The sequence below is a fragment of the Oncorhynchus kisutch genome, linkage group LG5, assembly GCF_002021735.2.
Source record: "Oncorhynchus kisutch isolate 150728-3 linkage group LG5, Okis_V2, whole genome shotgun sequence".
Lineage (NCBI taxonomy): Eukaryota > Metazoa > Chordata > Actinopteri > Salmoniformes > Salmonidae > Oncorhynchus > Oncorhynchus kisutch.
Window position 1 is genome coordinate 78,957,805 of NC_034178.2, and position 26,085 is coordinate 78,983,889.

Sequence of the window (26,085 nt, forward strand, 5' to 3'; positions counted from 1 at the left end):
GACTACTACAGGACCAGGAAACACTGCTCTAGGAATAGGACTACTACAGGACCAGGAAAAACTGCTCTAGAGCTAGGACTACTACAGGACCAGGAAACACTGTTCTAGGGCTAGGATTACTACAGGACCAGGAAACACTGTTCTAGGGCTAGGACTACTACATTTTCAGGAAACACTGCTCTAGAGCTAGAACTACTACAGGACCAGGAAACACTGCTCTAGAGCTAGGACTACTACAGGACCAGGAAACACTGCTCTGGAGCTAGGACTACTATAGGACCAGGATCAGGCAACACTGCCCTAGGGCTAGGACTAGTACAGGACCAGGAAACACTGCTCTAGGAATAGGACTACTACAGGAACAGGAAACACTACTCTGGAGCTAGGACTACTACAGGACCAGGATCAGGCAACACTGCTCTAGAGCTACGACTACTACATGACCAGGACCAGGAAACACTGCTCTAGGAATAGGAATACTACAGGACCAGGAAAAACTGCTCTAGAGCTAGGACTACTAAAGGACCTGGAAACACTGATATAGGGCTAGGACTACTACAGGACCAGGAAACACTGCTCTAGGAATAGGACTACTACAGGACCAGGAAAAACTGCTCTAGAGCTAGGACTACTACAGGACCAGGAAACACTGTTCTAGGCTACTATTACTATAGGACCAGGAAACACTGCTCTAGGGCTAGGACTACTACAGGACCAGGAAACACTGCTCTAGGAATAGGACTACTACAGGACCAGGAAAAACTGCTCTAGAGCTAGGACTACTACAGGACCAGGAAACACTGTTCTAGGCTACTATTACTACAGGACCAGGAAACACTGCTCTAGAGCTAGGACTACTACAGGACCAAGAAACACTGCTCTAGATCAAGGACTACTACAGGAACAGGAAAGACTGCTCTGGAGCTAGGATTACTACAGGAACAGGAAAGACTGCTCTGGAGCTAGGACTACTACAGGACCAGGATCAGGCAACACTGCTCTAGTGCTAGGACTACTACATGACCAGGATCAGGAAACACTGCTCTAGAGCTAGGACTACTACAGGACCTGGAAAAACTGCTCTAGAGCTAGGACTACTACAGGACCAGGATCATGACACACTGCTCTAGAGCTAGGACTACTACAGGACCGGGAAACACTGCACTAGGGCTAGGACTACTACAGGACCAGGAGACACTGATCTAGAGCTGGGACTACAACAGGACCAGCAAACACTGCTCTAGGGCTAGGACGACTACAGGAACAGGAAACACTGCTCTAGAGCTAGGACTACTACAGGACCAGGAAACACTGTTCTAGGGCTAGGATTACTACAGGACCAGGAAACACTGTTCTAGGGCTAGGACTACTACATTTCCAGGAAACACTGCTCTAGAGCTAGAACTACTACAGGACCAGGAAACACTGCTCTAGAGCTAGGACTACTACAGGACCAGGAAACACTGCTCTGGAGCTAGGACTACTATAGGACCAGGATCAGGCAACACTGCCCTAGGGCTAGGACTAGTACAGGACCAGGAAACACTGCTCTAGGAATAGGACTACTACAGGAACAGGAAACACTACTCTGGAGCTAGGACTACTACAGGACCAGGATCAGGCAACACTGCTCTAGAGCTACGACTACTACATGACCAGGACCAGGAAACACTGCTCTAGGAATAGGAATACTACAGGACCAGGAAAAACTGCTCTAGAGCTAGGACTACTAAAGGACCTGGAAACACTGCTATAGGGCTAGGACTACTACAGGACCAGGAAACACTGCTCTAGGAATAGGACTACTACAGGACCAGGAAAAACTGCTCTAGAGCTAGGACTACTACAGGACCAGGAAACACTGTTCTAGGGCTAGGATTACTACAGGACCAGGAAACACTGTTCTAGGGCTAGGACTACTACATTTTCAGGAAACACTGCTCTAGAGCTAGAACTACTACAGGACCAGGAAACACTGCTCTAGAGCTAGGACTACTACAGGACCAGGAAACACTGCTCTGGAGCTAGGACTACTATAGGACCAGGATCAGGCAACACTGCCCTAGGGCTAGGACTAGTACAGGACCAGGAAACACTGCTCTAGGAATAGGACTACTACAGGAACAGGAAACACTACTCTGGAGCTAGGACTACTACAGGACCAGGATCAGGCAACACTGCTCTAGAGCTACGACTACTACATGACCAGGACCAGGAAACACTGCTCTAGGAATAGGAATACTACAGGACCAGGAAAAACTGCTCTAGAGCTAGGACTACTAAAGGACCTGGAAACACTGCTATAGGGCTAGGACTACTACAGGACCAGGAAACACTGCTCTAGGAATAGGACTACTACAGGACCAGGAAAAACTGCTCTAGAGCTAGGACTACTACAGGACCAGGAAACACTGTTCTAGGCTACTATTACTATAGGACCAGGAAACACTGCTCTAGGGCTAGGACTACTACAGGACCAGGAAACACTGCTCTAGGAATAGGACTACTACAGGACCAGGAAAAACTGCTCTAGAGCTAGGACTACTACAGGACCAGGAAACACTGTTCTAGGCTACTATTACTACAGGACCAGGAAACACTGCTCTAGAGCTAGGACTACTACAGGACCAAGAAACACTGCTCTAGATCAAGGACTACTACAGGAACAGGAAAGACTGCTCTGGAGCTAGGATTACTACAGGAACAGGAAAGACTGCTCTGGAGCTAGGACTACTACAGGACCAGGATCAGGCAACACTGCTCTAGTGCTAGGACTACTACATGACCAGGATCAGGAAACACTGCTCTAGAGCTAGGACTACTACAGGACCTGGAAAAACTGCTCTAGAGCTAGGACTACTACAGGACCAGGATCATGACACACTGCTCTAGAGCTAGGACTACTACAGGACCGGGAAACACTGCACTAGGGCTAGGACTACTACAGGACCAGGAGACACTGATCTAGAGCTGGGACTACAACAGGACCAGCAAACACTGCTCTAGGGCTAGGACGACTACAGGAACAGGAAACACTGCTCTAGAGCTAGGACTACTACAGGACCAGGAAACACTGTTCTAGGGCTAGGATTACTACAGGACCAGGAAACACTGTTCTAGGGCTAGGACTACTACATTTCCAGGAAACACTGCTCTAGAGCTAGAACTACTACAGGACCAGGAAACACTGCTCTAGAGCTAGGACTACTACAGGACCAGGAAACACTGCTCTGGAGCTAGGACTACTATAGGACCAGGATCAGGCAACACTGCCCTAGGGCTAGGACTAGTACAGGACCAGGAAACACTGCTCTAGGAATAGGACTACTACAGGAACAGGAAACACTACTCTTGAGCTAGGACTACTACAGGACCAGGATCAGGCAACACTGCTCTAGAGCTACGACTACTACATGACCAGGACCAGGAAACACTGCTCTAGGAATAGGAATACTACAGGACCAGGAAAAACTGCTCTAGAGCTAGGACTACTAAAGGACCTGGAAACACTGCTATAGGGCTAGGACTACTACAGGACCAGGAAACACTGCTCTAGGAATAGGACTACTACAGGACCAGGAAAAACTGCTCTAGAGCTAGGACTACTACAGGACCAGGAAACACTGTTCTAGGCTACTATTACTATAGGACCAGGAAACACTGCTCTAGGGCTAGGACTACTACAGGACCAGGAAACACTGCTCTAGGAATAGGACTACTACAGGACCAGGAAAAACTGCTCTAGAGCTAGGACTACTACAGGACCAGGAAACACTGTTCTAGGCTACTATTACTACAGGACCAGGAAACACTGCTCTAGAGCTAGGACTACTACAGGACCAAGAAACACTGCTCTAGATCAAGGACTACTACAGGAACAGGAAAGACTGCTCTGGAGCTAGGACTACTACAGGACCAGGATCAGGCAACACTGCTCTAGAGCTAGTACTACTACATGACCAGGAAACACAGCTCTAGGGATAGGACTACTACAGGACCAGGAAACACTGCTCTAGAGCTAGGACTACTACAGGACCAGGAAACACTGCTTTAGGGCTAGGACTACTACAGGACAAGGAAACACTGCTCTAGGGCTAGGATTACTACAGGAACAGGAAAGACTGCTCTGGAGCTAGGACTACTACAGGACCAGGATCAGGCAACACTGCTCCAGAGCTAGTACTACTACATGACCAGGAAACACAGCTCTAGGGATAGGACTACTACAGGACCAGGAAACACTGCTCTAGAGCTAGGACTAATATAGGACCAGGAAACACTGCTCTAGGGCTAGGACTACTACAGGACAAGGAAACACTGCTCTAGGGCTAGGATTACTACAGGAACAGGAAAGACTGCTCTGGAGCTAGGACTACTACAGGACCAGGATCAGGCAACACTGCTCTAGTGCTAGGACTACTACATGACCAGGATCAGGAAACACTGCTCTAGAGCTAGGACTACTACAGGAACAGGAAACACTGCTCTGGAGCTAGGACTACTACAGGACCAGGATCAGGCAACACTGCTCTAGAGCTACGACTACTACATGACCAGGACCAGGAAACACTGCTCTAGGAATAGGACTACTACAGGACCAGGAAAAACTGACCTAGGGCTAGGACGACTACATGACCAGGAAACACTGCTCTAGAGCTAGTACTACTACAAGACCAGGAAACACTGCTCTGGAGCTAGTCATACGACAGGACCAGGAAACAATGCTCTAGGGCTAGGACTACTACAGGACCAGGAAACACTGCTCTAGGGCTAGGACTACTACAGGACCAGGAAACACTGCTCTAGAGCTAGGACTACTACATGACCAGGAAACACAGCTCTAGGGCTAGGACTACTACATGACCAGGAAACACAGCTCTAGGGCTAGGACTACTACAGGACCAAGAAACACTGCTCTAGATAAAGGACTACTACAGGAACAGGAAAGACTGCTCTGGAGCTAGGACTACTACAGGACCAGGATCAGGCAACACTGCTCTAGAGCTAGTACTACTACATGACCAGGAAACACAGCTCTAGGGATAGGACTACTACAGGACCAGGAAAAACTGCTCTAGAGCTAGGACTACTACAGGACCAGGAAACACTGTTCTAGGCTACTATTACTATAGGACCAGGAAACACTGCTCTAGGGCTAGGACTACTACAGGACCAGGAAACACTGCTCTAGGAATAGGACTACTACAGGACCAGGAAAAACTGCTCTAGAGCTAGGACTACTACAGGACCAGGAAACACTGTTCTAGGCTACTATTACTACAGGACCAGGAAACACTGCTCTAGAGCTAGGACTACTACAGGACCAAGAAACACTGCTCTAGATCAAGGACTACTACAGGAACAGGAAAGACTGCTCTGGAGCTAGGACTACTACAGGACCAAGATCAGGCAACACTGCTCTAGAGCTAGTACTACTACATGACCAGGAAACACAGCTCTAGGGATAGGACTACTACAGGACCAGGAAACACTGCTCTAGGGCTAGGACTACTACAGGACCAGGAAACACTACTCTAGAGCTAGGACTACTACAGGATCAGGAAACACTGCTCTAGGGCTAGGATTACTACAGGAACAGGAAAGACTGCTCTGGAGCTAGGACTACTACAGGACCAGGATCAGGCAACACTGCTCTAGTGCTAGGACTACTACATGACCAGGATCAGGAAACACTGCTCTAGAGCTAGGACTACTACAGGACCTGGAAAAACTGCTCTAGAGCTAGGACTACTACAGGACCAGGATCATGACACACTGCTCTAGAGCTAGGACTACTACAGGACCAGGAAACACTGCTCTAGAGCTAGGACTACTACAGGACCAGGAAACACTGTTCTAGGGCTAGGATTACTACAGGACCAGGAAACACTGTTCTAGGGCTAGGACTACTACATTTCCAGGAAACACTGCTCTAGAGCTAGAACTACTACAGGACCAGGAAACACTGCTCTAGAGATAGGACTACTACAGGACCAGGAAACACTGCTCTGGAGCTAGGACTACTATAGGACCAGGATCAGGCAACACTGCCCTAGGGCTAGGACTAGTACAGGACCAGGAAACACTGCTCTAGGAATAGCACTACTACAGGAACAGGAAACACTGCTCTGGAGCTAGGACTACTACAGGACCAGGATCAGGCAACACTGCTCTAGAGCTACGACTACTACATGACCAGGACCAGGAAACACTGCTCTAGGAATAGGACTACTACAGGACCAGGAAAGACTGCTCTAGAGCTAGGACTACTAAAGGACCTGGAAACACTGCTCTAGGGCTAGGACTACTACAGGACCAGGAAACACTGCTCTAGGAATAGGACTACTACAGGACCAGGAAAAACTGCTCTAGAGCTAGGACTACTACAGGACCAGGAAACACTGTTCTAGGCTACTATTACTATAGGACCAGGAAACACTGCTCTAGGGCTAGGACTACTACAGGACCAGGAAACACTGCTCTAGGAATAGGACTACTACAGGACCAGGAAAAACTGCTCTAGAGCTAGGACTACTACAGGACCAGGAAACACTGTTCTAGGCTACTATTACTACAGGACCAGGAAACACTGCTCTAGAGCTAGGACTATTACAGGACCAAGAAACACTGCTCTAGATCAAGGACTACTACAGGAACAGGAAAGACTGCTCTGGAGCTAGGACTACTACAGGACCAGGATCAGGCAACACTGCTCTAGAGCTAGTACTACTACATGACCAGGAAACACAGCTCTAGGGATAGGACTACTACAGGACCAGGAAACACTGCTCTAGGGCTAGGACTACTACAGGACCAGGAAACACTACTCTAGAGCTAGGACTACTACAGGACCAGGAAACACTGCTCTAGGGCTAGGACTACTACAGGACAAGGAAACACTGCTCTAGGGCTAGGATTACTACAGGAACAGGAAAGACTGCTCTGGAGCTAGCACTACTACAGGACCAGGATCAGGCAACACTGCTCTAGTGCTAGGACTACTACATGACCAGGATCAGGAAACACTGCTCTAGAGCTAGGACTACTACAGGACCTGGAAAAACTGCTCTAGAGCTAGGACTACTACAGGACCAGGATCATGACACACTGCTCTAGAGCTAGGACTACTACAGGACCAGGAAACACTGCACTAGGGCTACGACTACTACAGGAACAGGAAACACTGCTCTGGAGCTAGGACTACTACAGGACCAGGATCAGGCAACACTGCTCTAGAGCTACGACTACTACATGACCAGGACCAGGAAACACTGCTCTAGGAATAGGACTACTACAGGACCAGGAAAAACTGCTCTAGAGCTAGGACTACTAAAGGACCTGGAAACACTGCTCTAGGGCTAGGACTACTACAGGACCAGGAAACACTGCTCTAGGAATAGGACTACTACAGGACCAGGAAAAACTGCTCTAGAGCTAGGACTACTACAGGACCAGGAAACACTGTTCTAGGCTACTATTACTATAGGACCAGGAAACACTGCTCTAGGGCTAGGACTACTACAGGACCAGGAAACACTGCTCTAGGAATAGGACTACTACAGGACCAGGAAAAACTGCTCTAGAGCTAGGACTACTACAGGACCAGGAAACACTGTTCTAGGCTACTATTACTACAGGACCAGGAAACACTGCTCTAGAGCTAGGACTACTACAGGACCAAGAAACACTGCTCTAGATCAAGGACTACTACAGGAACAGGAAAGACTGCTCTGGAGCTAGGACTACTACAGGACCAGGATCAGGCAACACTGCTCTAGAGCTAGTACTACTACATGACCAGGAAACACAGCTCTAGGGATAGGACTACTACAGGACCAGGAAACACTGCTCTAGGGCTAGGACTACTACAGGACCAGGAAACACTACTCTAGAGCTAGGACTACTACAGGACCAGGAAACACTGCTCTAGGGCTAGGACTACTACCGGACAAGGAAACACTGCTCTAGGGCTAGGATTACTACAGGAACAGGAAAGACTGCTCTGGAGCTAGGACTACTACAGGACCAGGATCAGGCAACACTGCTCTAGTGCTAGGACTACTACAGGACCAGGAAACACTGCACTAGGGCTAGGACTACTACAGGACCAGGATCAGGACACACTGCTCTAGAGCTAGGACTACTACAGGACCAGGAAACACTTCTCTAGAGCTAGGACTACTACAGGACCAGGAGACACTGCTCTAGAGCTAGGACTACAACAGGACCAGCAAACACTGCTCTAGGGCTAGGACGACTACAGGAACAGGAAACACTGCTCTAGAGCTAGGACTACTACAGGACCAGGAAACACTGTTCTAGGGCTAGGATTACTACAGGACCAGGAAACACTGTTCTAGGGCTAGGACTACTACATTTCCAGGAAACACTGCTCTAGAGCTAGAACTACTACAGGACCAGGAAACACTGCTCTAGAGCTAGGACTACTACAGGACCAGGAAACACTGCTCTGGAGCTAGGACTACTATAGGACCAGGATCAGGCAACACTGCCCTAGGGCTAGGACTACTACAGGACCAGGAAACACTGCTCTGGAGCTAGGACTACTATAGGACCAGGATCAGGCAACACTGCCCTAGGGCTAGGACTAGTACAGGACCAGGAAACACTGCTCTAGGAATAGGACTACTACAGGAACAGGAAACACTGCTCTGGAGCTAGGACTACTACAGGACCAGGATCAGGCAACACTGCTCTAGAGCTACGACTACTACATGACCAGGATCAGGAAACACTGCTCTAGGACTACTACAGGATCAGGAAACACTGCTCTAGAGCTAGGACTACTACAGGACCAGGATACACTGCTCTAGGGCTAGGACTACTACAGGATCAGGAAACACTGCTCTAGGGCTAGGATGACTACAGGACCAGGACACACTGCTCTAGAGCTAGGATTACTACAGGACCAATAATGGGTGTGGTGCCAAGACTACAATTATTCAAGCCCTGGACGAAACTGTGCGATTGTACCCTTGAGCAATGCCCTCCAGCCAGGGATGTTGCACTGCAGGGTATTTGGAGAAGCATAAGACACATTTCCGTTCTAACCAATGGACAATATAGTATCTATTCTCTCCATGGTCCTGTCTCAAGAATACTCTTCATCTCTATAGCCACACCACTGTTGCCTCTACTGCACAAGTATTCCATGTGTTGTACTACACTGCCATTACTGTGTATATGGCTACTATTTCAGTGTGTTATGTAAACTATCCTGTATTTGTATTTATTAGGGATCCCCATTAGCTGCTGCCAAGGCAGCAAGAAAACTGTACAGATGTCAGCTAATTTAGATGATTGATGCATTCATTCTATCATTTAAGACATTTATTCTTGTGAGTACTAATTTATTTATTAGTCTATCAATTATTTGCCTTTCACGAATGGCGCAGCGATCTAAGGCACTGCATGTCAGTGCTAGAGGCATCACTACAGACACCCTGGTTCGAATCCAGCCTGGATCACAACTGTCCGTGATTGGGAGTCCCATAGGGTGGCACACAATTGGCCCAGTGTTGTCTGGGTTTGGCCGGTGTAAGTCGTCATTGTAAATAAGAATTTGTTCTTAACTGACTTGCCTAGTTAAATAAAGGTTACATTTCAAAAAATATATAATTCTAGGTTATGACTGAGAAGCGGCTGGCCTACCATAGGCCTATTTGACTAGACAAGTTAACTAAAATAGCCCAACAAATTTAGGAAATTATAAACAAACATGTTGTTTAAAAGTGTATTCCTACACCTCTGGGGAAAAAAGTAATCCCACTGTCTCTGCCTGCCATACAAGGAGGCTATAGCGTCTGCTGCACACCTCCCTCTACGGCCGTTGCTTCTTGCCACTATCCAGGACAAGTAGCCCACGTCCTCTGTAGTGTCTGGCTGGATAGCTCTGCCTCCTCCATACACTGACTAGGCTACATATAACCCAACCCTTTTCTACTTGTAACATGCACTTGACATGTTGAGTTCTCTGGGGCAGCTAGACAGTTGTAGAGGTTCTCTGGGGCAGCTAGCTAGACAGTTGACATGTTGAGTTCTCTGGGGCAGCTAGCTAGACAGTTGACATGTTGAGTTCTCTGGGGCAGCTAGCTAGACAGTTGACATGTTGAGTTCTCTGGGGCAGCTAGCTAGACAGTTGTAGAGGTTCTCTGGGGCAGCTAGCTAGACAGTTGTAGAGGTTCTCTGGGGCAGCTAGCTAGACAGTTGTAGAGGTTCTCTGGGGCAGCTAGACAGTTGACATGTTGAGTTCTCTGGGGCAGCTAGCTAGACAGTTGACATGTTGAGTTCTCTGGGGCAGCTAGCTAGACAGTTGTAGAGGTTCTCTGGGGCAGCTAGACAGTTGTAGAGGTTCTCTGGGGCAGCTAGCTAGACAGTTGTAGAGGTTCTCTGGGGCAGCTAGACAGTTGTAGAGGTTCTCTGGGGCAGCTAGACAGTTGTAGAGGTTCTCTGGGGCAGCTAGCTAGACAGTTGTAGAGGTTCTCTGGGGCAGCTAGCTAGACAGTTGTAGAGGTTCTCTGGGACAGCTAGACAGTTGTAGAGGTTCTCTGGGGCAGCTAGCTAGACAGTTGTAGAGGTTCTCTGGGGCAGCTAGACAGTTGTAGAGGTTCTCTGGGGCAGCTAGCTAGACAGTTGACATGTTGAGTTCTCTGGGGCAGCTAGCTAGACAGTTGTAGAGGTTCTCTGGGGCAGCTAGCTAGACAGTTGTAGAGGTTCTCTGGGGCAGCTAGACAGTTGTAGAGGTTCTCTGGGGCAGCTAGACAGTTGACATGTTGAGTTCTCTGGGGCAGCTAGCTAGACAGTTGTAGAGGTTCTCTGGGGCAGCTAGCTAGACAGTTGTAGAGGTTCTCTGGGGCAGCTAGCTAGACAGTTGTAGAGGTTCTCTGGGGCAGCTAGCTAGACAGTTGTAGAGGTTCTCTGGGGCAGCTAGCTAGACAGTTGTAGAGGTTCTCTGGGGCAGCTAGCTAGACAGTTGTAGAGGTTCTCTGGGGCAGCTAGCTAGACAGTTGTAGAGGTTCTCTGGGGCAGCTAGACAGTTGACATGTTGAGTTCTCTGGGGCAGCTAGCTAGACAGTTGACATGTTGAGTTCTCTGGGGCAGCTAGCTAGACAGTTGACATGTTGAGTTCTCTGGGGCAGCTAGCTAGACAGTTGACATGTTGAGTTCTCTGGGGCAGCTAGCTAGACAGTTGACATGTTGAGTTCTCTGGGGCAGCTAGCTAGACAGTTGACATGTTGAGTTCTCTGGGGCAGCTAGCTAGACAGTTGACATGTTGAGTTCTCTGGGGCAGCTAGCTAGACAGTTGACATGTTGAGTTCTCTGGGGCAGCTAGCTAGACAGTTGACATGTTGAGTTCTCTGGGGCAGCTAGCTAGACAGTTGACATGTTGAGTTCTCTGGGGCAGCTAGCTAGACAGTTGACATGTTGAGTTCTCTGGGGCAGCTAGCTAGACAGTTGTAGAGGTTCTCTGGGGCAGCTAGCTAGACAGTTGTAGAGGTTCTCTGGGGCAGCTAGCTAGACAGTTGTAGAGGTTCTCTGGGGCAGCTAGCTAGACAGTTGTAGAGGTTCTCTGGGGCAGCTAGCTAGACAGTTGTAGAGGTTCTCTGGGGCAGCTAGCTAGACAGTTGTAGAGGTTCTCTGGGGCAGCTAGCTAGACAGTTGTAGAGGTTCTCTGGGGCAGCTAGCTAGACAGTTGACATGTTGCGTTCTCTGGGGCAGCTAGCTAGACAGTTGACATGTTGAGTTCTCTGGGGCAGCTAGCTAGACAGTTGTAGAGGTTCTCTGGGGCAGCTAGCTAGACAGTTGTAGAGGTTCTCTGGGGCAGCTAGCTAGACAGTTGTAGAGGTTCTCTGGGGCAGCTAGCTAGACAGTTGTAGAGGTTCTCTGGGGCAGCTAGCTAGACAGTTGTAGAGGTTCTCTGGGGCAGCTAGCTAGACAGTTGTAGAGGTTCTCTGGGGCAGCTAGCTAGACAGTTGTAGAGGTTCTCTGGGGCAGCTAGCTAGACAGTTGTAGAGGTTCTCTGGGGCAGCTAGCTAGACAGTTGACATGTTGAGTTCTCTGGGGCAGCTAGCTAGACAGTTGACATGTTGAGTTCTCTGGGGCAGCTAGACAGTTGTAGAGGTTCTCTGGGGCAGCTAGCTAGACAGTTGTAGAGGTTCTCTGGGGCAGCTAGCTAGACAGTTGTAGAGGTTCTCTGGGGCAGCTAGCTAGACAGTTGTAGAGGTTCTCTGGGGCAGCTAGCTAGACAGTTGTAGAGGTTCTCTGGGGCAGCTAGCTAGACAGTTGTAGAGGTTCTCTGGGGCAGCTAGCTAGACAGTTGTAGAGGTTCTCTGGGGCAGCTAGCTAGACAGTTGTAGAGGTTCTCTGGGGCAGCTAGACAGTTGACATGTTGAGTTCTCTGGGGCAGCTAGCTAGACAGTTGACATGTTGAGTTCTCTGGGGCAGCTAGCTAGACAGTTGACATGTTGAGTTCTCTGGGGCAGCTAGCTAGACAGTTGTAGAGGTTCTCTGGGGCAGCTAGCTAGACAGTTGTAGAGGTTCTCTGGGGCAGCTAGCTAGACAGTTGTAGAGGTTCTCTGGGGCAGCTAGCTAGACAGTTGTAGAGGTTCTCTGGGGCAGCTAGCTAGACAGTTGTAGAGGTTCTCTGGGGCAGCTAGCTAGACAGTTGTAGAGGTTCTCTGGGGCAGCTAGCTAGACAGTTGTATAGCTAGACAGTTGTAGAGGTTCTCTGGGGCAGCTAGCTAGACAGTTGTAGAGGTTCTCTGGGGCAGCTAGCTAGACAGTTGTAGAGGTTCTCTGGGGCAGCTAGCTAGACAGTTGTAGAGGTTCTCTGGGGCAGCTAGCTAGACAGTTGTAGAGGTTCTCTGGGGCAGCTAGCTAGACAGTTGTAGAGGTTCTCTGGGGCAGCTAGACAGTTGTAGAGGTTCTCTGGGGCAGCTAGACAGTTGTAGGGGCCACATGTTCTAAATGAGTTTGTTATCGTTTACATTCCAAAAAAGGTTTGTAGGTATATATTGGTCATATGACCATCACAGCTCTGAGTCCCATAGGCCCTTGAGCTAGGAGTTTACCTCCATACTGTTACAATAATACTACACAATAATAACAGCCACAACAGTAATAAGAAAAGTAATAATTATAACAATAACAGTAATAACAATAGTAATAAAAGGAGTAAAAAAGTATAGTAATAATCAATAACATGATCATTTATTATTTCTATTTCTACTTTGCACATTCTTCCACTGCAAATGTACCATTCCAGTGTTTTACTTGCTATATTGTATTTACTTCGCCACCATGGCCTTTTTTTGCCTTTACCTCCCGCAAGTCAATTAAGAACAAATTCTTATTTACAATGATGGCCTACTGGGGAACAGATTTTTACTATGTCAGCTCGGGGATTCAATCCAGCAACCGTTCGGTTGGCCCAACTGGCCCAACGCTCTAACCACTAGGCTACCTGCCGCCCCAAACAATAATAACAATAACAATAATACTATTAACAATACAAATACAAATTATTATAATACATAGTATTTATATAGTGACTTCCAAGGGCCCAACATAGTCTCTCCCCAGCTTCCTCTTTCTGAAGCTCCACCTCAGTAAAGAATGTTTTAAACATCTGACCCTGGTTGGCTGACCCCAGCAGCTCTTGGCTTCTATCCTGATCCTCATACTAATGTACCACAAGATAATAGAACAATGAATACTGACTCACTGCTAACACTCTGCCTTGAAGTAGATACACACACTGCTAACACTGTGCCTTCCGGTAGATACACACACTGCTAACCACACTGACTGGCAAAGTATACTGACACATTAATGACTATACACACTTTTATGTTTTCTTGAAAGTAAGCACATATTTATCGGAAGATAGGATCTGTTTCAGAGAATGAACGGTGGAAATATGCCTCACACCTCTGGTCGCCCTTCGTATGATTATTTTTATTCAGAGACGTAGTGTCAGTCTAAGATGTTCTGCCACTGCAGGCTGTGCTGCTCGGGGAAGGAATCTATGTATGGGCTTGTGGTTAAAGTGACAGACAGACCCACATGAAGTGCAAGAAATGTTTAACGTGGTTGAGGGCAGGCAACTTTTGACCCTGTCTGTCAGCGTGAGTTTAAGCCTCTTTAGGGTGTGAGGTTATAGCACACAGGTAAACAACGGAGAAATAAGGAGACACAAACACACAGAGTAGTCGTACCTTGCAGCCTTCACAGGCATGGACTCCGTAGTGGAAGCCAGAAGCTTTGTCTCCACAGACTCGACACTCTATGTTGAGTAGGGAAGCGGTGGTGTCGTCCTGTAGCTTGGAGTAGAGAGGACTGCTGTCTGAGTGCTGGGGAGGAGACTCTGGCTCCAGTTTTATACAACCTGAGGGACAGAACAGACAGAAACACTGATACAATGACAAAGACAGAGCAGGGTCACACAACATGCACATTCATATAGAAGAGATGTTGTTGTGTTAGTTATATTTTCAAATGCTAGCAAATATTTGATCACACACAGGTCTCACCGTGTCCCTCCTGAACCTGGCTGTGGTTGTACATGTGGTCCATGTATGCAAGGTGGTGTCCCAGGGCAGGGCTGGAGCCAGGGCTGGGGCAGGGCTGGTAACCCTGGCCAGGTCTAGGGCTGAGGTGACTGGGGCTGTAGCTGGCTTGGTAGTGGTGGGCCTGGGTGGGTCTGGGACTGTTGCTGGCTTGGTAGTGGTGGGCCTGGATGGGTCTGGGGCTGTGGCTGTCTTGGTAGTGGTGGGCCTGGGTGGGTCTGGGACTGTGGCTTGCTTGGTAGTGGTGGACCTGGGTGGGTCTGTAGCTGGAGATGGTGGGTCCGTGTTCGTAGTCCAGGCTAGTGTAGTCCAGGGTGGTGAATGGTTTCATATCCAGAGAGTGAGAACTGTCATCAAGCTCCTCCAGGTGTACAGGGGTCAGACTGATGCCCATTGGCCATGCGAGGAGCTGGGTATCCACCATGTCTGTTAGAGAGAGGGGAAGAGAGGGAGGGAGGGGAAGAGAGGAGGAGGGAGAGTCAGGATCTGTGTGTGTGAGAGAGTGTGACAATGTGGTAAAAGACTAACTGATACAAAACATATTGAGTCCTCCCGTCTGATTCCCTCAGGCTTGTCAATTCAGACAGATTGAAAACATATTGAACTATACCGCTGATACAAGTCTTCCCTTCTGATTCCCTCAGGCTTGTCAATGTGAGGCCATTTCAGACTGAGATTAAAAAGATATGTGAGCTCTGTTGTTCTGTAATAAACATTCTGCATGCTTACCATCAAGACCATTTGAGACCCTCCTATTCCTACTAGTCTACAGAACTGTGTTCATAGTAGGGACCCTCCTAGTGAAGTCTACAGAACTATGTTCATAGTAGGGACCCTCCTAGTGAAGTCTACAGAACTGTGTTCATAGTAGGGACCCTCCTAGTGAAGTCTACAGAACTGTGTTCAATCTCCGAACTGAACATATCCTGTGAGATAGTGAACTGAACTCTAACTTGGTTGACCTCCAATCAGTGACTGATGAAACCCACTGCTCTGAACCCATGTGATGTTACACTCAACTTTATATAACCAAGGCTATCCTTCACTATTAACAGATACCAGGGGAAATACTACTCCTCAAAACAAACAGAATTTATAACATGGGGTCTAACAGTACCAAGCCCTAGTAGTAGTCTAAGCAGATAAATAATTTATCATTTATAACATGGGAAAGTGTTAAGATGAAATCTAACAGTACCAGGCCATAGTAGTAGTCTAAGCAAAGAGCTCTTGGAAATACTGTGTGTACATATTTAGTTATTTAAAAATTGAATTGTGTTTTATTGCATATATGGTGGTTTTGACCCACAGACTAGCAGATAAACTGGCACGTCAACTCTTTTTGGCTAGGCGAGCTAGCTGGCTAATAATTTTTGTTCAAATGATGCATGACCTGTCCCCAACGTCAATGGTTGTGAATATGGGGAAAGGTCTGTCCATGAAAGAGATGTTCTGCTTTTTTGACACTCAACAAAAGCAAGTTCTGCAGGCTCTAGTTTTATCTTATCTTGATTATTGCCAAGTCGTATGGTCAGGTGCTGCAAAGAAGGACCTAGAAAAACTGCAGCTGGCCCAGAACATAGCGGCACGTCTTGCTCTTTACTCTTATCAGAGGGCTTATATAAATGCTATGCATGCCAGTCTCTCTTGGCGAAAAGTAGAAGACAGACTGCGTCACTTCTTGTTTTTATAAGAAACATAAATGTGTTAAATTCCAATTGTTTGCATAGTCAACTGACACACACACATACCCCACCAGATGTGCCACCAGGGGTCTTTTCCCAGTCCCCAAATCCAGAAGAAATTCAAAAAAGTGTATAGTATTAAATAAGAGATTGAAGAGGTTGAACCTTCAACCAAGAGGTTGAAAAGAGATTCAACATCAATGAGGTCCTCTATTACAAAGAATTGAAAACATTTCTGAACTAAAATGGACCCTCACTTGATGTTCTACAGTGGTGAACAGCATTATAAGGAGACATGTCATAAAGCTTGGTTGTCACTTCAGTCAACGATGTTTCTGGAAGGGCAACAATGGAACATTCATGACTGAGAGAAGACCGATAATGAACAAGGTGGTCATTATTTTTAGGAAGACTGAACATTCAAATGAAAGGTAGAAAATCAACTTGTCTTGGACTTAGATAAACTGCTATAAAGGTTGTTAAATTGCTTATCATAGTAATCACAAGTGATAGCCTCATCTCTGGTAAATCTCAGGATTTTTTTTATCTGGATCAACACAATAATGATATTTATTTGGCTTCATTAATGTCTAATGGGTTAGGAAACTATGCAGTATTTAGTTTTTTTATGTATTATTTCTTACACTGTTACCCCAGAAAATCTTAAGTCTTATTACATACAGCTGGGAAGACCTATTGGCTATAAGAGCGACGTCAACTGACCAGGAATACGACTTTCGGGAAGCAGATCCTCTGTTTGGACCACCACCCAAGACAATGAATCAGATTCCAGTAGGCGACCCAAAACAACAGCGCCGCAGAAGGGGCAGACGGAGCGGTCTTCTGGTCTGGCTCCGTAGATGGGTAAGTCGCTCACCACTCCCGAGTATACTACTCGCCAATGTCCAGTCTCTTGACAACAAGGTAGACAAAATTCGAGCAAGGGTTGCCTTCCGGAGAGACAAAGATTGTAACATTCTCTGTTTATAAGCACCCGGTTTCTTCACGCATCGCGCCAACAAACAAACATCTGTCTGGTAAGAAGAAGGGCGAGGGTGTATGCCTTATGATTAACGAGTTGTGTTGTGATCATAACAACATACAGGAACTCAAGTCCTTTTGTTCACCTGACCTAGAATTCCTTACATTTAAATGCCAACCGCATTATCTACCAAGAGAATTCTCCTCGATTATGATCACAGCCGTGTAAAACCTCCCCCCCAAGCAGACACCTCAACGGCCCTGAAAGAACTTCATTGGACTCTATGTAAACTGGAAACCACATATCCTGAGGCTGCATTTATTTTATTTATTGTATTTTAACAAGGGTAATCTGAAGACAAAGCACCCTAAATGTTATCAGAATTAGTGTCCCGGGCTAGCAAAATTCTGGATCATTGCTACTCTAACTTCCGCGATGCATACAAAGCCCTCCCTCGCCCTCCTTCGACCACAACTCCATTTTGTTGCTCCCAGCCTATAGACAGAAACTAAAACAGGAAACGCCCGTGCTCAGGTCTTTTCAACGCCGACCAATCTGACTCCATGTTCCAAGATTGCTTCAATCATGTGGACTGGGATATGTTCCGGATAACATCCGGACAACAACATTGATGCATACGCTGATTCAGTGAACGAGTAGTGAGGTCTGTACAACACATCATAATAGTTGTGAAATTGTTAGATATTACTGCACGGTCGGAATTAGAAGGACAAGCATTTCGTTACACTCGCATTAACATCTGCTAACCATGTGTATGTGACCAAAAACATTTGATTTGAAGACTTCAGAGGATTATGACACTTAGAGCAATGTGTGTTTTTGGTCATGAGGTTAGGTGAAACACGAACAAAGTAGAGTAAATGTGTGTGTGTGTAAGTACGGTGTGTGTCAAATCAGTGGACTATAGTGGAGTCACTTGCCATAGGCCTAGGAGATGGGGGGGGGGGACCAGCTGATCATACTTCAGGTATGTGATGTTGTGATGTCTTTCCTTCTTCAATTACTCGTGGCAGCAGTTCCTTTTGAGGTGATTTTGGCTCCCTTCAGGCATTTGGCTCTAATGAGAATCTATAGATCTTGGCCGTCCATCGGGAAGAACGTGCAATTCCTATGCGCCCGCTCCATCTCAATGAGTTTGAGTCCAGTTTGAGTTTATCTTGGCCTGGACTTCTTTTTGTGGAGTGAGTAGTTAATAGAGTGTAGTGTTGATACGTATTCACATCTCTAAAGAACTGTTGGTGTTGACCCAGTAGTTCATGGAGTGTTGTGTTGATACATATTCCTCTTCCACATTGAGCTTGGTAGAATTTTTTTTGTCTAGTATTAGCCAGGCTGCAAGCTTATTGTGAGCTAAAATGAGTTCCCAAACACTATCCACACCCCCCATCCTGAAAACAAGCTCCACCAGTGAAATGTCAAACACACACAGCTTGATTGATAAACAGAGAGAAGGCAGAGGACTTATTCACTGTATGGATTCTGACTTCACTTTACTACATTTATTGTAATTTAGCAGACACTCTTATCCAGAGCAACTTACAGTGCATACATTTTCATACTTCCACCACATACTGGTCCTCCGTGTGAATCAAACCAACAACCCTGGCATTGCAAGTGCCACGCTCTACCAACTGAGCCACACGGGACCTAAACGAGCAGGAGATCACCAACTCACAAGTTATAGCTGTGGATACAAGCAGTAAGCAGGGCAGTAAGCCAAAACCCCGGTGGAAGATGCTTGGGAGAGACAGTGGTAAGAGCATTCACTTAACCACAGAAGGAGCAGCATGAATGAAGTTTGTTAATACAGATAAATTGTAAATGTATAAATTAATAGATCACTAATCACCCCCCCCAAATGTATTTATTTACACACACACACAGTGGGGAGAACTTTTGATTTTTGAACTTTTCGATTTTGCAGGTTTTCCTACTTACAAAGCATGTAGAGGTCTGTAATTTTTTATCATAGGTACACTTCAACTGTGAGAGACGGAATCTAAAACAAAAATCCTGAAAATCACATTGTATGATTTTTAAGTAATTAATTTGCATTTTATTGCATGACATAAGTATATGATCACCTACCAACCAGTAAGAATTCCGTCTCTCACAGACCTGTTAGTTTTTCTTTAAGAAGGCCTCCTGTTCTCCACTCATTACTTGTATAAACTGCACCTGTTTGAACTCAATGATCAATGAAACAATGATCCAAAACATAAAGCAAAATCTACAATGGAATGGTTCAAAAATAAACATATCCAGGTGTTAGAATGGCCAAGTCAAAGTCCAGACCTGAATCCAATCGAAAGAACTGAAAACTGCTGTTCACAAATGCTCTCCATCCAACCTCACTGAGCTGAGCTGTTTTGCAAGGAGGAATGGGAAAAAATGTCAGTCTCTCGATGTGCAAAACTGATAGAGACATACCCCAAGCGACTTACAGCTGTAATCGCAGCAAAAGGTGGCGCTACAAAGTATTAACTTGAGGGGGCTGAATAATTTTGCACGCCCAATTTTTCAGTTTTTGATTTGTTAAAAAAGTTTGAAATATCCAATAAATGTCGTTCCACTTCATGATTGTGTCCCACTTGTTGTTGATTCTTCACAAAAAATACAGTTTTATATCTTTATGTTTGAAGCCTGTAATGTGACAAAAGGTCGCAAAGTTCAAGGGGGCCGAATACTTTCGCAAGGCACTGTATATAAATATATATGTTTTGTCTAAATGTGTGTGCATGTGAGTGTGGGAGAGTTTGGATATAAGGAGGAGATTAGCAACAGCTACTGAGGATCCTAAAAATACAAACACACCAAATCTGGACACTGTACCAATTTGTTTCACCTGGCAGCTGGTTGCTTGATCTTTTGTTAACATCAATTGAACAGTCATTTGAGAGGAATAGGAGATGCAATTGAGGAATTCAGTGCTGAGAACGACTGTCTCTGAGCTGTGTGTGGTGAGCTTTCTGCCACCCAGAGCTGCTGAGGCATCACCCAAGTGGGTGCTACACATTGTGCAGGAGGCCAGTGTATTGGTTGACCTAGCTACAGTTGAAGTCAGAAGTTTACATACACCTTAGCCAAATACATTTAAACTCAGTTTTTCACAATTCCTGACATTTAATCCTATGTAAAAAATTCCCTGTTTTATGTCAGGTTGGATCACCGATTTATTTAAGAATGTGAAATGTCAGAATAATAGTAGAGATTTATTTAAGCTTTTATTTCTTCATTCCCAGTAGGTCAGAAGTTTGCATACGCTCAATTAGTATTTGGTAGCATAGCCTTTAAATAGTTTAACATGGGTCAAACATTTTGGGTTGCCTTTCCACAAGCTTGAATTTTGGCCCATTCCTCCTGACAGAGCTGGTGTAACTGAGTCAGGTTTGTAGGCCTCCTCGCTCGCACATGCTTTTTCAGTTCTGCCCACAAATGTTCTATGGGATTGAGGTCAGGGCTTTGTGATGGCAACTCCAAAGCCTTGACTTAGTTGTCCTTAAGTCATTTTGCCACAACTTTGGAAGTATGCTTCTGTCCATTTGCGATCAAGCTTTAACTTCCTACCTAATGTCTTGAGATGTTGCTTCAATATATTCCCTACCTCATGATGCCATCTATTTGGTGAAGTGCACCAGTCCCTCCTGCAGTAAAGCACCCCCACAACATGATGCTGCCACACCCATGCTTCACGGTTGGTATGGTGTTCTTTGGCTTGCAAGCCTACCCCTTTTTCCTACAAACATAACAATGGTCATTATGGCCAAACAGTTCTAATATTTGTTTGATCAGACCAGAGGACATTTCTCCAAAAAGTCCGATCTTTGTCCCCATGTGCAGTTGCAAACCGTAGTCTGGCTTTTTTTATGGCGGATTTGGAGCAGTGGCTTCTTCTTTGCTGAGCGGCCTTTCAGGCTATGTCGATATAGGACTAGTTTTACTGTGGATAGAGAAACTTTTGTACCCTCCAGCATCTTCACAAGGTCCTTTGCTGTTGATCTGCGATTGATTTGCACTTTTCACACCAAAGTACGTACATCTCTAGGAGACAGGAAGAACGCGTGGTCCCATGGTGTTTATACTTGCGTACTATTGTTTGTACAGATGAACGTGGTACATTCAGACGATTGGAAATTGCTCCCAAGGATGTACCAGACTTGTGGAGGTCTACAATTATTTTTCTGAGGTCTTGGCTGATTTCTTTTGATTTTCCCTGTGATGTCAAGCTAAGAGGCACTGACTTTGAAGGTAGGCCTTGAAATACATCCACAGGTACACCTCCAATTGACTCAAATGTTGTCAATTAGCCTATCAGATGATGTATTGGTTGACGTAGCCAACTATAGCTAGGCTACTCATGAAGATATTGTGGTTAAGCTAGCTAGCCAACTATAGCTAGGCTACTCATGATGATGTATTGGTTGACGTAGCCAACTATAGCTAGGCTACTCATGATGATGTTTTGGTTGACGTAGCCAACTATAGCTCGGCTACTCATGATGATGTATTGGTTGGTTTGTTTTTTTCTTTGGAAGCGCTTTGAAATTATGAAAAGCACTGTGGACATCTATATACTTTTTAAAAATGCAACATGAAACAATTTCAATTATTTTACTGAGTTACAGTTCATATTAGGCCCTAATCTATGGATTTCACAGGACTGGACAGGGGCACAGCCATGGGTGTCCCTGGGAGGGCATAGGCCCACCCACTTGGGAGCCAGGCCCATCAACTGGGGAGCCAGGCCCAGCCAACCATAATTAGTTTCCCCCCACAAAAGGGCTTTAATAGAAACAACTGTCCGGGTGGCTGTTCTCAGGTGAAAAAAGCTGGATGTGGAGGTCCTGGGCTGGCATTGTTACACAGTCTGCGATAGTGAGGCCAGTTGGGCCAAATTCTCTAAAACGACGTTGGAGGCTGTTTATGGTAGACAAATTAACATTAAATTCTCTGCCAACAGCTCTGGTGGACATTTCTGCAGTCATCATGCCAATTGCAAGCTCCTTCAAAACTTGAGACATCTGCGGCATTGTGTTGTGTGATGGATTATCTTGGCAAAGAAGAAATGCTCACCAACAGGGATGTAAACAAATTTGTGCACAAAATGAGAGAAAAGTTTTTTTTGCATATGGAACTTTTCGGTGATCTTTTATTTCAGCTCATGACATATGGGACCAACACTTTACATGTTTATATTTTTGTTCAGTTTAAATTATTATTATTATTGGCCAGTGTTGAGATGAAATCTAACAGTACATAGATTTCACCTCAACACTGTCCTAACAGTAAAACACTTTAAAAGGTGTTCAGGGCATTTTTAAATAGACCAATAAGAGTGTCTATGCCAAGTATGCCATGTATATTAATAGGACAGCATTATAAAATCAGTAGTTAGAGGATAAACTAAAATGGGTCGAAATAACTATCAATGACTTCCAGAATAAAACCATGGTAAAAACATCCTCCTTTAAATTACTTATTGTTTCCTTCATACTGAATGGATGGAATGTGGACAACAGAAGTTAACGGGAGTCCACTTCAGCTTACGGTAACTGGCACATTGTTCCAAACAGGGAAAGGAGGAGAGAAGCCAACTGCACTATAGAAAGGTTTTGTTCTGGATTCACTAGGCAAGTAACTATTATTAATAGATTAACACAGGTTTCCGTCCAGCAGTCCAATGGACATCTATTCTATTCACTATCTGGTAAACAGGGTTTTAATGCGGATGGACTTTTGCTCTGATTGGCAAAGCCTTGATACACACACACAGAGAGGGGGGGAGCTGCTGAGAGAGAGAGAGAGAAACTCCCCAGACCATCTAAAGGCCCCAAATGACTCCCTGGAGGCCAAGTTTTGCAACAGTCATCATCAGATGGAGACACTGTTTTTCTGTCCCAGCCTGGTCTCAACCAGAGGCCTCATGCCCATGGACACCCAGGAGACATGTGTCCCGTAAAGTCTAGATCCATTAGTACGGAGAAAATACAGTGCCTTCGGAAAGTTCAGACCCCTTGACTTTTTCCACGCTACTTTACAGCCTTATTTTAAAAATTTTTAAAATGTCCTCAGCAATGTACAAACAATACCTCATAATGACAAAGTATTTATTAAATATAAAACAGATACCTTATTTACAGACCCTTTGCTATGGGAAATTTGCGATGAAGTATTCACTCCCTTTGCTACGAAATTGAGCTCCGGTGCATCCTGTTTCCCATGGATCATCCTTGATGCTTCTACAAATTGATTGGAGTCCACGTGGTAAATTCAATTGATTGGACATGATTTGGCAAGGCACACACCGGTCTATATAAGGTCCCACAGTTGACAGTGCATGTCAGAGCAAAAACCAAGCCATGAGGTTGAAGGAAATGTCCGTAGAGCTCCGAGACAGGATTGTGTCGAGGCACAGATCTGGGGAAGGGCACCAAAACATTTCTGCAGCATTGAAGGTCCCCACAGTGGCCTCCATCATTCTACAAAAGGAAGAAGTTTGGCACCACCAAGACTCTTCCTAGAGCTGGCCGCCTAGCCAAACCGAGCAATCTGGGGAGAAGGGCCTTGGACAGGGAGGTGACCAAGAACCCGATGGTCACTCTAGAGAGCTCTAGAGTTCCTCTGTGGAGATGGGAGAACCTTCCAGAAGGACAACCATCTCTGCAGCACTCCACCAAACAGGCCTTTATGGTAAAGTGGCCAGACAGAAGCCACTCTTCAGTAAAAGGCACATGACAGCACGCTTGGAGTTTGCCAAAAGGCACCTAAAGGATTCTCAGACCATGAGGAACAAGATTCTCTGGTCTGATGAAACCAAGATTGAACTCTTTGGCCTGAATTCCAAGCGTCACGTCTAGAGAAAAGCTGGCACCATCCCTACGGTGTACCATGGTGGTGGCAGCACCATGCTGTGGGGATGTTTTTCAGAGGCAGGGACAGGGAGACTAGTCAGGATCGAGGCAAAGATGAACAGAGCAAAGTACAGAGTGATCCTTGATGAAAACCAGCTCCAGAGCACTCAGTACATCAGACTGGGGCAAAGGTTCACCTTCCAACAAGACAAGGACCCTAAGCACACAGGCAAGAACAATGCAGGAGTGGCTTCGGGACAAGTCTCTGAATGTTCTTGAGTGGCCCAGTCAGAGCCCGGACTTGAACCCAATCAAACATCTCTGGAGAGACCTGAAAATAGCTGTGCAGCAACGCTCCCTATCCAACCTTACAGAGCTTGAGAGGATCTGCAGGGGAGTTCCCCAAATGCAGGTGTGCCAAGCTTGTAGCATCATACCCAAGACGACTCAAGGCTGTAATCGCTGCCAAAGGTGCTTCAACAAAGTACAGAGTAAACGGTCTGAATACTTATGTAAATATGATATTTCAGTTTATTTTAAATAAATTAGCAGACATTTATAAAAAAACTGTTTTTGCCTTGTCATTATGGGGAATTGTGTGTGTGTGTGTGTGTGTGTGTGTGTGTGTGTGTGTGTGTGTGTGTGTGTGTGTGTGTGTGTGTGTGTGTGTGTGTGTGGATGAGGGGGGGGAAACAATTTAATACATTTTAGGACAAGGCTGTAACATTAAATGTGGAAAAAGTCAAGGGGTCTAAATATTTTCTGAAGGCACTGGATACAAGCGTATACTGTACAATATACTTTACATGGATTCCTTTATACAGAATTAGGAAGAGGACTTTACATTTGGCCATTAGAACTAAAACAGTTCATTAAATACAGCCTGAAAACCATTCGTTTCAGCAAAAGTTCTCAGAACTCAAAAACTGTCCAGTTGTGCTGATGATTATACAATGTTTATTTAAAACATTCGCCTGATGTTGCAAGAAGATTCCCAGAACACAGTTAGTCTGTTCTTTACATGGAAACCTAAAGAAAACTACAGATGTTGTGCACAACAATTTGGTGCATTTTAGGAGAACATGGATATTTCATTTAAAACATTTGCTAAAAAAGATCCATTATCCTAATGTTAGATGAATTCCTAACTAAAAGGTCATGGGGAATCTTAGCAAATTTTCTGGGAATGTTTCCGTTTGCTAGGTAGTCTGTAGTGTGTAGCGTGTAGTCCGTAGTCCAGTGTGAAGTCTGTAGTGTGTAGTAATGTGTTGTGTATAGTCTATAGTGTGTGATGTCGTTTGTAGTCCGTTTTGTGAAGTGTGTAGTATGTCAAATGTACTGTGCAGTCTGTTGTGTGTAGTCTGTTGTGTGTAGTCTGTTGTGTGTAGTCTATAGCATGCAGTCTGTAGTTTGTGGTCTGTACTGCTTAGTTTGTAGTCTGTCGTGTGTAGTGTGAACTATGTGATATGCAGAATGTAGTCTGTGGTCAGTAGTCTGCACTGTGTAGTTTGTACTGTGCAGTACACATTATATAGTGTGTAGTCTGTAGTCTATAGCGTGTAGTCTGTAGTGTGTAGTCTAGTGTGTTATCTGCAGTGTGTAGTCTAGTGTGTAGACAAGTCAAATTGTAGTCTAGTCTTTAGTGTGTAGTCTGTACTGTTAAGTCTGTAGTGTGAACTGTGTAGTTAGTAGTGTGTAGTCTTTGTAGTCTGTAATGTATTTGTGTAGTCTACAGTGTGAAGTATGTAGTCTATAGTGTCTTGTGTGTAGTGGAGTGAGTAGTCTGTAGTGTGTAGTTTGCCACTACAGACTGCCCACTATAGACTACAATGTGTCGTCTGTAGTTAGAAGTGTGATATGTGTAGTGTGAAGACCGTAATGAGTAGTTGGTACTGCGTAGTCTAATCTGTAGTCTTTAGTCTAGTCTATATTATGTAGTGTCTAGTCTGTAGTGTGTA

The 26,085-nt window shown here is 45.6% G+C and overlaps 1 protein-coding gene across 4 annotated transcripts in view; it reads right to left on the minus strand.

Moving 5' to 3' along the window:
• pparg (peroxisome proliferator-activated receptor gamma) overlaps positions 1–26,085 on the minus strand; it is a 130,538-nt gene that overhangs the window by 75,103 nt on the left and 29,350 nt on the right. For 2 of the 4 annotated variants that reach the window (XM_020484043.2, XM_020484045.2), the window contains exons 2-3: positions 14,544–15,014; positions 14,238–14,407 (exon numbers count right to left, since the gene is read on the minus strand). In XM_020484043.2, coding sequence (XP_020339632.1) covers positions 14,238–14,407; positions 14,544–15,014 — 641 coding nt within the window. The remainder of the gene's footprint in view (positions 1–14,237; positions 14,408–14,543; positions 15,015–26,085) is intronic. The other 2 variants (XM_031825886.1, XM_020484044.2) reach the window with 1 other exon arrangement.